The sequence below is a fragment of the Rhinichthys klamathensis genome, unplaced genomic scaffold, assembly GCF_029890125.1.
Source record: "Rhinichthys klamathensis goyatoka isolate OS25496 unplaced genomic scaffold, OSU_Roscu_1.1 h1tg000105l_1, whole genome shotgun sequence".
In the NCBI taxonomy this organism is placed as follows: domain Eukaryota; kingdom Metazoa; phylum Chordata; class Actinopteri; order Cypriniformes; family Leuciscidae; genus Rhinichthys; species Rhinichthys klamathensis.
In genome coordinates this window covers 2881690-2897572 of record NW_026606644.1, presented here as the reverse complement: position 1 = coordinate 2897572, position 15883 = coordinate 2881690, and the positions used below count along the sequence as shown (strand labels likewise).

The 15883-nt window shown below is 38.4% G+C and overlaps 1 protein-coding gene across 1 annotated transcript in view; it reads left to right on the top strand.

Annotated features, from left to right (window-relative positions):
* The window catches only part of LOC130087267 (ephrin type-B receptor 1-B), a 280806-nt gene that overhangs the window by 79838 nt on the left and 185085 nt on the right, over positions 1-15883 (top strand). The window contains exon 2 of the mRNA XM_056253524.1: positions 11044-11108. Coding sequence (XP_056109499.1) covers positions 11044-11108 — 65 coding nt within the window. The remainder of the gene's footprint in view (positions 1-11043; positions 11109-15883) is intronic.

Genomic DNA, 15883 nt, shown 5'->3' with positions numbered 1-15883 from the left:
ATAATCCTTTAGGTGAGTGTGTGTATATATATATATATATATATACAGTTGAAACCAGATATTTACATACACTTCAGAAATAAACACAAAAACTTTTATTTCTTTACTGTCATACATTAAATCAGAGTAAACTTTTTCTGTTTTAGATCAATAAATATTAACATATTTTTTGCATTTGTTAAATGTCAGAATCGAGCGAGGGATAATTTTTATGTAATTTTTTTTATCACTTTCATCAAAGTCAGAAGTATACATACACTTCCTTAGTATTTGGTAGAATTGCCCCGAAACTGTTTCACTTGGGCCAAACGTTTTGGGTATCCTTCCACAAGCTTCCTACAATAGTTTGCTGGAATTTTGGCCCACTCCTCTTGACAGAACTGGTGTAACTGGGTCAGGTTTGTAGGCCTTCTTGCTCGCACTCGCCTTTTTAGTGCCGCCCACAAATTTTCTATGGGATTGAGATCAGGGCTTTGTGATGGCCACTCCAATACCTTCACTTTGTTGTCCTTAAGCCACTTCGTAACTAATTTGGAGGTATGCTTGGGGTCATTGTCCATTTGGAAGACCCATTTGCGCCCAAGCTTTAACTTCCTGGCTGATGTCTTCAGATGTTGCTTCAATATATCCACAAAATTCTCTTTTCTCATGATGCCATCTATTTTGTGAAGTGCACCAGTCCCTTCTGCAGCAAAGCAGCCCCACAGCATTATACTACCACCCTCATACTTCACAGTTGGGATGGTGTTGTGAGGCTTCAAAGCTTCGCCCTTTTTCCTCCAAATATACCGTTTATCATTATGGCCGAACAGTTCAATTTTTGTTTCATCAGACCACAGGACATGTCTCCAGAAATTAAGATTTTTGTCTCCATGTGCAGTTGCAAACTGTAGTCTGGCTTTTTTATGGTGGTTTTGAAGTAATGGCTTTCTTCTCCCAGAGTAACCTTTTAGCTCATGGTGGTACAGGACTCGTTTTACTGTGGATAATGACACCGTCTTACCAGTTTCAGCTAGCATCTTCACAAGGTCTTTTGCTGTTGTCCTGGGATTGATTCGCACATTTCGCACCAAAAAACGTTCCTCTCTGGGACTCAGAATCCGTCTCCTTCCTGAGCGGTATGATGGTTGTACATTCCCATGTTTTTTATACTTGCGTATTATTGTCTGAACAGATGAACGTGGGACCTTCAGGCATCTGGAAATTGCACCTAAGGATGAGCCACACTTGTGGAGGTCCACAATTCTTTTCCTGATGTCTTGGTTGATTTCTCTTGATTTTCCCATGATGTCAAAGAAAGAGGCTCTGTGTTTGAGGTGTGCCTTTATATGCATCCACAGGTGTGCCACCAATTAACTCAAATGGAATCAATTAACCTATCAGAAGCTTCTTAAGCTCAGAATGGAATCATCTGGAGTTTTCTTTTTGTTTAAAGACACAATAAACTTAGTGTATGTATACTTCTGACTTTGATGAAAGTGATAAAAAAATTACATAAAAATTATCCCTCACTCGATTCTGACATTTAACAAATGCAAAAAATATGTTAATATTTATTGATCTAAAACAGAAAAAGTTTACTTTGATTTAATGTATGACAGTAAAGAAATAAAAGTTTTTGTGTTTTTTTCTGAAGTGTATGTAAATATCTGGTTTCAACTGTATATATACATATATATATATATATATATATATATATATATATATATATATAGGGCTGGGTATCGTTAAAAAAATGTCGATATCGATGCCTTGACTTCGATACCAGTTCCTGAACGATACTTTTTTCGATACCAATTTTATGAAAACAGTTTTAACATGATTACATAACACATTATCTCAGAAAAACTTTGTTTTATTTTTTCAGTTTGTAGTTTTGTTATTTCAGTGAGTATTTTTTCATACTCAAAGACTCATCTCCTTAGCCAGTGCACAAAGGAACAAAATATAACCAACACCATACATCATACATCATATTTTCCTCAATCCTTTTTCTGCCAGTGTGAACGGATTAACACTTCTCAAGCCAGGGTCGGCAGGGACAGAGGCTATAACATTAACCCTCTGACCTTGTGTCTGTGTCACCCGCAGGTTTCTGAAGAGCATTTTTGAAGCCCAATGTGGGCGGAGCCGGCCGTCACCATCTTGGTAGTGCGTCACCGCGCGTCACTCCCGGTTAAATGAAAATGGGCAAAAAGGTGCGATTAGCTGAGGTGACGTTACGGCTAACAGACAGCAGACAAACGGCTAGCAGACAGCAGCGGCAATAAACCTATCACTCAAGTGACCATGCACTTAATTATGTAGAACTTTAAGGCTTAATATAATTTAACTGGATGAGCTATATAGACCAAAACCACTGTCTGTACCAGGCTGTAAACATATTTTTTTCTTCTGTAAAGTTGGGCATTTTAACATGGGGGGTCTATGGGATTGACTCTCTTTTGGAGCCTGTCCCTAGCGGCCAGTCGATGAATTGCAGTTTAAGTCACTTCCGTGTCAGATTCAAGAGAGAGACAGGAAGGTTGCCGCTTGATTTTAACAGAGCTTGCCCTGATAAAAGCTTTGTTATAGTTAAGCTACTTTTTTTTTTTTACTTCAGGAGGAGCTTGGCTGTAGTTGAACTGCTTTAAATTTTAAGTAGCTTGTATCTTGGTGTACTACAGATGTAAAGTAGCTTCCAACAATGTTGACTGGTCAGACTTCTTTATGGTTAGATCAGAAACTCACTCTGTGTACTTTGTGCAAGGTTTTGGTCAATATAATGCCTCGCTGGTTGCTCTGGACGGGCCTGTTGCATATGTGAGCAGGTGAGCAATTTCATGGTGAGAACCAGTATTGATCGGAGAACGGAGGCCTGCTCAATGTTTAATGCGCTCTTTCTGTACTGGCACTATCCTGCATTAAATATTAAAGTCTCATCCCTGAACGTCTAGTGTAAATACGACAGGCAGAAAGAGACGGGGTCGAGCGCTCTCGGGGTTGTGGGTTATTGACCCCGCCTGCCAATGGGTGAGTGATGTGGCTGTTTTCGTGGTGAAGGTTATTCCTCCGCTGTCACTGTCATGGAAGTCTGCGCTCTGACCCAGCCAGATGAATAAACCTATTTACACAGCTTTATTTAAGGCCTGTGACATCACTCAGGCTCTCAGGACCACATTTCTGATTAAAACAGACTCTCTGCTTATTGCACTGTGGCTCTGCTGGTTTTGGGAGTGAAGTTCTGCTTGGTAATAAAACCAGTGAGCTGGGGCTCTAGGATTGGTGGATTTGTTTGCAGTATGTTTTCGGATAATAGAGATGTATGTACTGTAATCGGTGTCTTAAGGAGAGTGGGCTTTTGAGATAGACAAATTGCTAAGCTTTTAAAGGGATAGTTCACAAAAAAAAAAAAAAAACAACAACTCGTCATTTACAAACCTGTATGATTTTTTCCCCCATAGAACACTAAAGGAGATATTTTGCAGATGTTGGCACTGCTTATTTAAAGTCCCCATGAAATCACAATTTAAGTGCTTTTGCTTTTAGTATGAATATTTTAGCCTTGCTGTTATCTATAAGCTATATGTGCTCCAAATCAATGACACAATTTGCTTTTAGAAGATACAAGCATTCTAAACCTACAGTTTCTCACTTCTGCCAATATGGATCAATGATATGGATCACTCTGCACTTCAGCTTCTCATCAGATTTTCAGTCCAATCAAATGCTCTCTAGAATCTGAAGTGTCCCACCTCCTACATTATAAATAGATGCTGAAGCTGTGGCTGAAATCTGTCAATTTTTCACACAATTACTGTTTTCTACATGGTAAATGACACATAGTGCACTATAGGGAATAGGGAATGATTCAGATAGTGTAAATATCCTTTTAATTGGGGTGAATTAAGTCTGATTTTACGTTAGTGTCACTCGAACCACCGCAGCACACTCAGTCTGCTCCGTTACAGAGACACAATAGCACAGAATGGGTCATGCGCGAGTCGGCACATACCGGAAAACGTATCGGACACAATTGAATTCTGCACTGGTGGTCTCTGTGTGAACAGCGTATAACGAAACCTTTCCATTGGCAATACAAAATACGAATAACACACCAACATTCTTACACAGCCCCTTTAAAGCAAATATTTAAAAACACTCATTTAATAAGACTGTTAAAGGTAATCTTTATCAAATGTCAAGATTAATATCCATTTTTCGTACTTTGTTATAAAGCTTATATTCACTTGTTGTATTTTAAATTAGTTTTTTTTGTGTGTTTGAGTTATCTATCGGTTTTCATCTATACAATGAGAATAATTATTGGCTAATTATATCAATCAGAAATGTAATATTGTGCATCCCTATTTGATGTCAGCGAATTAATACACTATTTTTTCCTCGTAACCAATTTCAGCTCGGCGCGATGGGTGCGGACGATTTAAAACAAAGACAAATAGCTCAGTGAATTTCTTAACCCAAAGAAAGCATAAAATTAAAGGAAGCAATTTTGTGTGAAATGAGGGTCACTATAGATCAGTGGCGGATGCAGAACGTGACAGATGGGTGGGCCTGGATTAAGTCGAGGTGGGCCTGAATCTAGGGTTTCTAGATTTTGTATTAGCTACTAGATAGTTATGGCGATGAGAAATAAAAACCGCACTGTACAGCTATGATCAGCTGTTTGGCCGAGCTTTCGAAGTTGTTTCGGAAACTGAATACGGCCGAAGCTGAACGGTTGGTTTTTGTCACATCACATGACATGCTTGCGGCACTCTCTGAAAAGTTGAGATGTTTTCATCTCGTCGCGGCATAGAAAAACGAGCGCGCTGCAGCCTGCACCACTTGCGTATGGCAAGCAAAAGTATTCATAAACGCCTGGTCAGGCGTCTGATTGCAAACTGACCCGTCAAAAGCAAGCGGGACGCGCGATTTGTCATAAAAGCGCGCGTTCTTAACGTGCACTTTGTGGTCACGGAAAACGCGCGTCAGAATCTCGTGGTTTTTGCATAAAAATAATAATAAAAAATAACGTATGAAACCTTATTGTAAAGTGTTACCAGAATTACAACTGGAAAATTTGCGAGATGTGTCTCGAACGAAGCGATTAGGGGTCTGTCCGAGGTGCTGAAATAAAAAAACAGTGAACGTGAAACCGAGAGTTGTTTTTCTTTTCTTGTTACAAAAACACTTCTGATGCATAAAACACCTGCAGACAGAAACAATCTCATTTAAATAGCAGATCACACGTCCAGGACGCACGTTTTGATGCAAAAACCGCGTGTTTCTGACGCGTGTTTTCCGTGACCACAAAGCGCACAATAAGAACGCACGCTTTTAATGCAAATCGTGCGTCCCTTGGCTGTCGAAACGCACGCGTTTGACGAGTCAATCAGACGCCTGACCACGTCGCTTCCATTATGAATGGAAATAACATTTATACATTTGTAACATTTGTAGGCCTACATTTGAAATAACAAACGAGCGCGCAAAAGACGCGATATGTGAACGGGGCCCTTAGTCTTTGTCTTTCCAAGACATGGTGTTCATGTGAACAATGAGCCTCGTCGCCTCTCCTTGCAAGGGTTTCAAAGTCTGGACAAAATACAGTACAGTGAAATGACATAACTGCCAGATTCAAACTGTGCGTTCGCGCGTTGGCTGGCGCTGAGCCAGAGATGGACGCGCTCAGCGCTTGTCATATATCATGTTCGGCGGGTCGTATATGGCCAAACTTAATTCATTAATATTATTAAAATTAATTGTTTTTATGAATCTGATTGGGTGGGCCACCTGTCAATCTGGGTGGGCACGTGCCCACTCAGGCCCGCCCATAAATCCGCGCCTGCTATAGATTGACTTTACTATTACACATGGAATATGTGATTACTCTGTGCTTGCACCATCTTACTCTCTGGTTTCTGTGGTGGCCTCCATTTTGCATCTCTTTGTTGGCGTTTTGCATCCTAACAAGATTCCATGATCTCTTTGTGCCATTATGATAATTTATCATAGGCCGCATGTTGCATATTAATGAGCTTGAAGCTGATATGACCTCAAAAACCATTAAGTTCTGAACCTACCACCCGGTTCTCCTCTCACACACAGACTGAGAGTGATTTCTCTGGAGGAGGATGTATCTCCTGAGGGAAGTAATGTACAGAGGTCTGTCTCCTCTGAGACACCAGCTGCTGGAGAAAGCGCACAGGCTGTGCTATTTAGAGAAATTGAATTATGGCGTGTGATTTTAATAACCGAGCCAACCCACAATGTGCATTTTTAGTCTAGTGATTTAATATTTCCAATCATCACACTGTGCCCCGCCCACACCAGTAAAGAGCATCTCTGATTGGCTCTTAACTCTCCGCTCTCCCAATCATGTCATAATTGATTAAAGAATGAATGATCTTCTGCTTATTATCCCCAACAGAGGCTTATCAATCATCACCGATCAATAACAACTAAATCATTCAATGTGTTAATATAATCTCTTTCTCATAACAATCTTTATTTTACCTATGTTAACGCTCCTGTAAGCAGTTTTTAGGCAAGGCAAGGCAAGGCAAGGCAAGTTTATTTATATAGCACATTTCATACACAATGGTAATTCAAAGTGCTTTACATAGAAGCAATTAAAATAATCAAAACAAATAAGAAATATTACAACAGTTTAGAATAAAAAAATAAAGTACAGTAAAAACAGTCGGACGGACAGTGGCACAGTGCTCATTCAGTAAATGCATAACTAAACAGATGTGTTTTGAGTCTGGATTTGAAAGTGACTACTGTAGGAGCACATCTGATCTCTTCTGGAAGCTGGTTCCAGCTGCGGCTGGCATAATAGCTAAAAGCAGACTCTCCATGCTTAGAGTGGTATTTCTAGCTGATGTGATCCTAATGATCTGAGTGATCTGTTTGGTTTATATTCAGTGAGCATATCTGCAATATATTGAGGTCCTAGGCCATTGAATGATTTATATACCAGCAGGGACGGACTGGGGCTAAAAAACAGCCCTGGACTTTCTCCCAAATAGGCCCATCATCCAGCCATTCGCCCCTAGCCACTAGGATGTCCTGATACTATGCCACAATACTGTAACCTATATCAGACAAGGTATTCACAGCAAGTAATATCTCAAAAACAATGATGACAAACAATTGGGGTTTTGTTTATTAATGAAGCCTCAGTCTTCAAATAAAAACAAAAAAATGTACAATGCCATTACATCTGCATTGAAAATAAAATACAAATAATGAAATGTCACTGGCTACAGAAACCCTAATTACACAAACTTGTAATTATAAAACATTTAGTTACTATATACCAGGGGTCTCCAACCTTTTTGTGTGTGAGGGCTACCTCAAGGGATAAAATAATTTAGAAGGGCTATACTCAAAAATATTTATTATACATATAACATGGTGGTGTTTTTTTACCTTACCTTTACTTTTAACTTTAACTTTTTTATTTTTCACCATCATATGCGAAATAATAAAATATCTTGATATTCTGGTTCAACAATTGGTGAAAAATGTGTAATATATATATATATATATGTATATATATATATATATATATATTATTCTCTAAAACCCTATTGTAGCATAAACATTTAGTATAAATATTTAATGCAAAATAAATAAATAAACTGCCATAACTTCTAAACAAAAACATTACTGCATTACATTTAATAGCCTACATTTATAGGCCTACATGACTATTAATATAACAGCATTTTTAATATGAATACAGGCACATTTCTGCCAAAAAAGTTTGTTTTACTAAGTTACAGTTAATTCATAAGTTGTGGAGTGAAATGTCTTCTAACTGGTTTGTTCTTGGAACAATGTTTCGCCTGTTTTTTTTGCGTCAAGATGTTGAGAATATCAGCGCTGTTTAATCTGGCTTTTAACTAGCTTAAATCACAGCCATCTGTGGGTTTATAATAGAGATAGAGAATTCTGCGCTGAATTGAAATGCTTCTCAGTGGATCGCGCAACTCTGTGTAATAATGTTCGCGTGATCGAGATCAGTCCGCACAGCTGCTTCGGCCGCGATCGCAGTTTTTTTGGGCCGAGCTGATAATGCTCCGCGCTGGCATCCAACTTAAAGGTACATTGCTGCCACCTACACTACTGGAGTGTGAAACAGATTAGTGGGGGGAAAAAACAGGTTATGACTGCGTGTGTGGCGGGTGGTGGGCCGGCCCGCCGGCCGTCCTGGAGTACCGGCCGTTCTGTGATACTCCAGATCACACAGATGGCCAGTCCGCCCCTGTATACCAGTAATAATACTTTAAAATCAATCCTAAATGTAACTGGGAGCCAGTGTAGAGACCTGAGGACTGGTGTGATGTGTTCATATTTTCTGGTTCTGCTCAGGATCCTGGCAGCAGCGTTCTGTATGAGCTGCAACTGTCTTATGGTCTTTTTAGGAAGGCCAGTGAGGAGTCCATTACAATAATCCACCCTGCTGGTGATAAAAGCATGCATAAGTTTCTCTAAGTCTTGATTGGAAACAAAGCATCTAATTCTTGCAATATTTTTCAGATGATAGTATGCTATTAGTAGTATGCTATTAGATAGTATGCTGTTTTTAAATACTTTGTTTATTTCAATTATAGCTTATGACTGGCATTTTATTTTATTTTACATAATTTAATTTAAAATACAATTTTATTGAAATATTTAGCTTGTGGGTTGGTTTTATTTAATTTTTTTTAATTGTATTTAATTTAATTGAAAACTTATTTTACTTAGCACTCAACCCTGTGCTCGTGGTGTTTGAGTTTTGGGCAATACTACCTGTTTGATTGAACAATGGTTGCCATCCGAATTATGTAAAAACAAAATATATATATGAATATTTTTTGTTATACTTTGTATATATAACTAAATATTAATAACGATACGTTATTTATGAAAGATTATTCAATGCTGCCTTAAAAGTGCTGCTTAATTTGGAACAGTTGGGCTCCAAAACTATATGTTGGAGAGAAAACAGTATAAGTAGGTTACTGAGGAACCCTGATTTTAATTTAATTGGTTGTTTTTAAGGAAGTTACCGGCATTACCGGCTGCCACTGACTTGGATTAAAACTTTACGATCTTTATTGATGCTTTACTCAAGCGCTTGACAATACGGTTTATGATTCATAAGTGAATGTGTTTTCTTGATCAGCCGGCGGTGAGTTATTGACGGCCGGGGAGGAGAGGCACGTTATCACAGAATTATACATCATGTTATGAATCCTTTAGCTGGAAGCTCAAGTGTGCTTGTCATCTGCTTCTCCTCATTTATCCGAAAGAGAGCGAACCTTTCTTACTTCATCATCTTCTCTTTCTTCCTCTTGAAATATAGAGAAATCAAAGGAGAGAGCGTAGGCTATGATTAACTCCAGAGAGATTGAGATACGAGGGACGCTGAGAGAGAGAGAGAGAGAGAGAGAGAGAGAGAGAGAGAGAGAGAGAGAGAGAGAGAGAGAGAGAGAGAGAGAGTGGAAATGACAGTTGGCTTCCGGTGCGTAGCGTTAGATTTTGTTTTGTGGAAAGAGCGGATATTCTTAATCTTTCTCTCCCTTGTGACATCACTCGTTAGTTATAACCATCCCGGTGTGACAGGCTTCGCTCCGAGCGGGAGCACACAGTGATGCAATTAAGTCAAAGTGCGTCATATACATGCGTGTGTGTGTGTGTGTGTGTGTGTGTGATGGACCCAGAGGGAAGGATAGAAGGAGAATGGCCGTTGGTGGGTTTAAGAGTTGGACGTTGATCCGTTTACACTGATGCGGTTTGGCTCCAGAAATTTGTGAAACTGAAGTCAACAGCACTGGACTGACATGATGTGCAGTGTTCAGAGCATGTGTCATTTTTAAAAAACATTACTCATGCGTGCAATTTAACATGAGCATTCAAACAATATCAAAAACGGTAAAAAAAATAGGTAATTCTATCAAACGTGCGCCTTTGAGGTTCCAGCAGTTTTCAGTTTGATAAAGGGATTTAAAGACATTGTATGTTTAATTTTAAACACGCACTGAGATGTTCTGTTTCATATCTGTGATGAGCTACAGTGTGCTTAATGCTAATATTTGATACTAATATTCACAGTGTCTGCTCTTAAATTATTATAATTCAGATTTTTTTATTTTATTTTTTATTATGGAGTAGTTCATTGCAAGAAGAAAAAAGGTGCTGAATTCAATTGTGCATTTTTGCTAGCAGAAATTGGAAATGCAAGGTTGAGGACACACCAAAAATATTTAGTTAGTGTGTGTCTGTGTATTCCTTGAATGTTCTTTCATTATTTCCACAATAAAATCACATGTTCAATCTGGGGACACAAATTCCAATAATATATTAAGTCAGTGGAATAAAATAAATTTAAAAAGATGGATAATTTAATTTGTTTATTTAATAATTTAATTTAAAAAAGTTTTTTTATGCTGTTGGAAAATGTAAAAGGTAGTAGCATTGGATGTTTTCCATATAGTCCTTTTAAACATAAATACTTACTGTATAAGGGATGCAAATGGCACCCATTTTGTAGAATTTTGTGTTTCCTCTGCTTTTATGGTCATTGATAGAAAACCTGGAGTGAAACCTGACTTTTCCATCACTTTCGTCCATCTTATCTGTGTTTTGTGGAGTGTGTGTATGTGGATTATTATCCCGCCTGGTCAAAGATATCTCCCTTGATAACGTCAGACAAGAGCTTGACCACTTAAAGGACACAGACAGCTTATCCTAGATCTGTCTTCAGAAACAGAGGGCCATTGTGGGTGCAAAAGTGGCACTGTACAGGGTTTTTTACTCTAAAGCAGTGTTTTTCAATCCTGATTAATTGATTGATTGAATTCATATTTAATAATAATAATTATTATTATTAGTAGTAGTATTATTAATACATATTCATTATAATAATATATATTTTTATTAGGTAAATACTTTATAAATCAATGAATTCATTGATTTATTTAATATGAATGAATATTACAATTCCTTAGTAAACTAAATATTCATAATTCCTTAATGAATCTTTCTTTTTTGTCTGCTTTTCAGAAACATTAATGGACACCCGGACCGCCACAGCAGAGCTCGGTTGGACGGCATACCCTTCATCAGGGGTGAGTGTGTGTTTGTGTGAATAAATGACCCACAGAATTCCTCACACTGCTAAAATACTTAGCCTTTGTCTTTTATTTTTAGAAGAGCACATTAAACCGAAACCTCCTTGTATTCACCCTTCAGCAACAGCTTACTAGATGAAGAGAGACTAAATCATTTGTCTAATTTGCCATAAAATATGTTTGCACTGTGGAAGAAATGGTATCTTTAAGATGTGTGATCACATATCATATGACAGTAAAAGAGCACACACAAACCTTATTCTAATATGGTGCTGTGTCTGAACAGTGAAATTAAGAGATCAACGTCTCACACACACGCGCACACACACACACACACACACACACCTCTTTCTCTCCCTGCTAGGTACAAAGCAAAACCCTCATTGCAATCGCTGTACGCATTACACTCAGTTCAGAAAGACTTAATGACATAATGGGTCCACTTAAGGTAAAAAAGCACCTCTGAATCCATCTAAATGTGGTCCGGAGGAGAGCGGGCTACTGTAATGACAGACGCAGCCTGCAGAGAAATATAAAGCTTTCATTGAACTCTCAATAAGGGCACACACAATTGTGAGTGTTTTCCGTATTATTTCATGGAGGTTCTGTAGAAAGTGATACTGTTTCCGTTGGATACTGTTGTCGAGTAGAAACATATATTTGCATGATAGCACTCTGACTGGCGATTTTATCAGTGTGAACAATCACTTTTGTCCTAACCATCTGCATCCATGCATGCGGCCGACGGTTTTTGGTTTCTGTAACGTCCTGCTCGTAGCTCCACCCACACTGAAATCTCACTGGTCTCAAATCATTTTACTTCACATTACTATGAAACATCAAAATACATTCTGATCAGCTGTGATTTAGTTGATTCATGCAATTGTTTTCCTTCGAGGACAGAACAAACTGGAACATTTTGTTAAAGCCATTTGTTTAAAGAAGGTCTAAAAATTAGTCTTAATTATAATAAGATTGACTGGAGTGAGCTATGGTGTATTCAGAGAAGGTATATTGTTACATTTTTCTAAGAGATTGCAGGATCCTCTCTCTCTCTCTCTCTCTCTCTCTGGTTCGTTTGACCAGCTGTGCTATAAAAAATTAATAATAAAAGTATCCACAGATGGTCACCGGAGGACACACACACCCACACAGGCATATGACACACATCTGACAGTGATGGACAGGGAATTTAGTGAGAGGAAATCCATTAGCTCATCATGTGACAGACAGCCATATTCCCCCCTGTAATTGGTGCAGTTTGCTGAGGCAAGCATCACTAATACTATTGCTTAAGGTGAAGGATTTGAGCAAACACAAATTATTAAACTTTGTGGTTGCATGCTTTGCACTTTGACAAGCACCACTCACATTTACTTCAGATAATGTCACATCCATCCATCCATCCATCCACTCTTCTGCTCTTTTCTCATCACTTCATTCTCTCTTTGGGGTCACATGTGAAGGTTTAACCCTGCTCGTCCTTCACACGCACAATTGACTGCTTTCATGATTCATTCACACCATTTGGCAAATTCTCACAGCTGCCCCTCTGCAACACACCCGCATCAGTCTTTCTCTAATAGATCTCGCTTTCCATTAACCCCACACCCTTCCTTTTCTCTTAAAGAAATCCCTAAAATCCCCAATTCCTTGCAGACCTCAGCCGGCCACTCCTGCTAAAACGGCTCACGCACGCATCTTGAGCTCGAATGGCCGATTGTTCCCCTCTGTCCCTGCGATTACCTTTCACGCCTGCTTGCCCCGTCCCTCGCCCTGAGGTCAGAGGTCGGCTGCTTCCTCAGCAGCCCATATTTAATTCATCACCCCAGTTTGTGTGTGTGTGCTCCCAGGAGACTTCGAGATGTGCTCTTGATTGTATGATGTATGTGCCATACCATAAGTTCTCTTTCTGCTGTCACAGCAATCGTACTTTAGCATGTGTGAACGTATCGATCATATGGAGTCTTGAGTGATTTGCAAGGGAAAGTAGACACTCACTCCATATGAATCTGAATGAATTGTCCTGGCTGTGTCACGTAAAAGACTCGTAGTTGTGCATGCAACAGGAGCAGCGCTGCTGGGTGTTTATGACAGTCACATGATGTGAATATGTTAAACAAATTTAGCCAGGGGACAGTGTCTGTGTGTATGTGTATGTGTGTTTTTACACTTAATCTACAAACCTAGAAATTGTCTTATTAGTGTTGGCATTATTTTAGCTTAAAAACTTTTAGCAAAAGGGATAGTCAAGATCAGTCATCTTTACTCACCTTGTTGTTGTTCCAAATCTGACTTTTACATTTAGATTGATGCATTTGGCAAATACTTTTATTCAAAGTGACTTGTGCTACCAAGCAAAAGTTTGGAGTTTTTTTTTTTCTAAATGTTTTTGAAAAAAGTCTCTTATGCTCACCAATGCTGCGTTTAATTTGATTTGACTGCATTTGATATTGTGAAATATTATTACAATTTAAAATAATGTATTCCTGTGATTCTGTTGAATTTTCAGCATCATTACTCCAGTCTTCAGTGTCACGTAATCATTCAGAAATCATTCTAATATGCTGATTTGGTGCTTAAGGCCCTGTTTACAGTTGGTATTAAGATTTTTTTTTTTAGTCGATCGGATCACAAAATTTCACTAAATACAGGTGTAAGCGGGGTCTAAAACGTTTTGAGCTTTTCCACTTTCGACCACTTCTAGAGGTAGTTAAAAACGCATTCAATCGCATTGCTTTCGTAGTGTGCTCATGTGGTCGAATGTGTTCGAACAGCCACAAAAGACCGCCTACTGACTTAATGCGTTAACATTACGGGAAACGCGCTAGCCAGACGGGATTTAAACTTTGTCAGCTGAAGATCCAAGTTTTATTTAAAGATGAAAAACATACTAAGCACAGTGTTCTCTCACAATTCCTGATTTCTCACCCGCTTTCAGAGCAGAAACGAAAGGCCTTGGCATTGCTAGTGTCATGCTCTACTGTTTAAGCTCTACTGTAAATATGATTTTTTTTTTTTTACAATCACTTAAAGCATAGAGGCAGTCAAGCTCCAAAAATGAAAAGAATAAAATAAAATTACATGCATTACATTCTGTGCCATACGAGATTTATTTTCTATCGTAGGCCTTTCTTTCTCTGTCTCTGTGCCTCATGATTCCCTTCAATGGTTTCTCTGGATGGGCCAATTGAGAAGCCTTTGCTGCTGTTGTATAAAAAAGACTCTTGTGTTGTGTGTGTGTGTGTGTGTGTGTGTGTGTGTGTGTGTGTGTGTGTGTGTGTGTGTGAGTGTGTGTGTGGTAGATTAAAAAAGGCCTTAATTGAAGTCTACCCAGTCTTTTGCTCTTCTGTTCCCCTGAAAGCAATTTAGCCCTCTATCCTTCTCTCTGACAAGCTAAACAAGGGCGGTCACTATCTTTTGCTGTTTTCTCTTAGCTCAATCACAGCCGACCATGTGCCTGCAGCTTTTCAGATGCCCTTTGTTCCATTCCCTCTTTATTCATCTTTCATTTTTCCCCTTTCTTTTCTAATCTCACACACTCATTCTCACTCAGTCTGGGAAGTATTTTGCTTGCCTTACACTGCAAAGAAACATTTCTGATTCAATACTTGTGTTGTTTTTCAGTTCAAATATCTAGACATCTGTGAATGAAATCAGGGTTTTGTATACACTACAAGGCAAACATTTGGGGTCGGTGAGATTATTATTATTATTTTTTTTTTTAATGGTTTTGAAAGACATTTCTAATGCTCACCCAGGCTGCATTTATTTGTTCAAAATACATTGAAAATGGTTGGAAACATATTGTAATAATTACAATTTAAAATAACAGTTTTGTTATTTGTTATCCATTATGTTTTCTATGTGATTGTGAATATATTTTAAAATGTAATTAATTCCTGTGATGGGAATGCTGGATTTTACAGCATCATTATTACTACAGTCTTCAGTGTCTATCTATCTATCTATCTATCTATCTATCTATCTATCTATCTATCTATCTATCTATCTATCTATCTATCTATCTATCTATCTATCTATCTATCTATCTATCTATCTATCTATCTATCTATCCATGATCATCTATCTATCTACAGTATCTATCTATCTATCATCCATCCATCCATCCGTCCATCCATCCGTCTGTCCAAGTTAAAATTCCTGCCATAAAACAAAATACAGTTTTATTAAATACATTGGCATACGTATTAATTAAAAATGGATACATGTTGGTTACATATCACACATTGATTCCAGTAAAAGTACTGTGTGTAGCGCAGTGCTGCATGTAGTATTTTTTGTCCGTTCTATAGTCACAGTGTAAAAGCATGTGAGCCTGCTGTTGCTTTGCTTTAGGTGCTGCAATGTGTGCAGTGTGAAACAGGTGAAACACTCTAGCAGTATGTGTGTGTTTAAGTATGTGCCTACTATTGGCCTGCTACATATGCCACATTTCCATCTCACTAACGAATGACCAACCTTAGATTCATACCACACATAAGCTTGAGAAACTTGCTGTAGCTTTTGTAGAATCATATTTGAGAAGAGAAGTCCAGACATTTATTGATGTCTAAGAGCAGACATTGTACAGACAATGCATATTTCCTTAGGGATTTACACCTTCTCTTTTATAGTAAAATCTGTCAGAAGAAAAAGGCAGGAAAGAAAGACCACAAACAACTGGGGGACACACAGAGAATCTTTCGTATGGTCAGGATATATTTCATCTGTATTCCTTTTCTCAGCTGTCTTCACATGAGATTTTCACT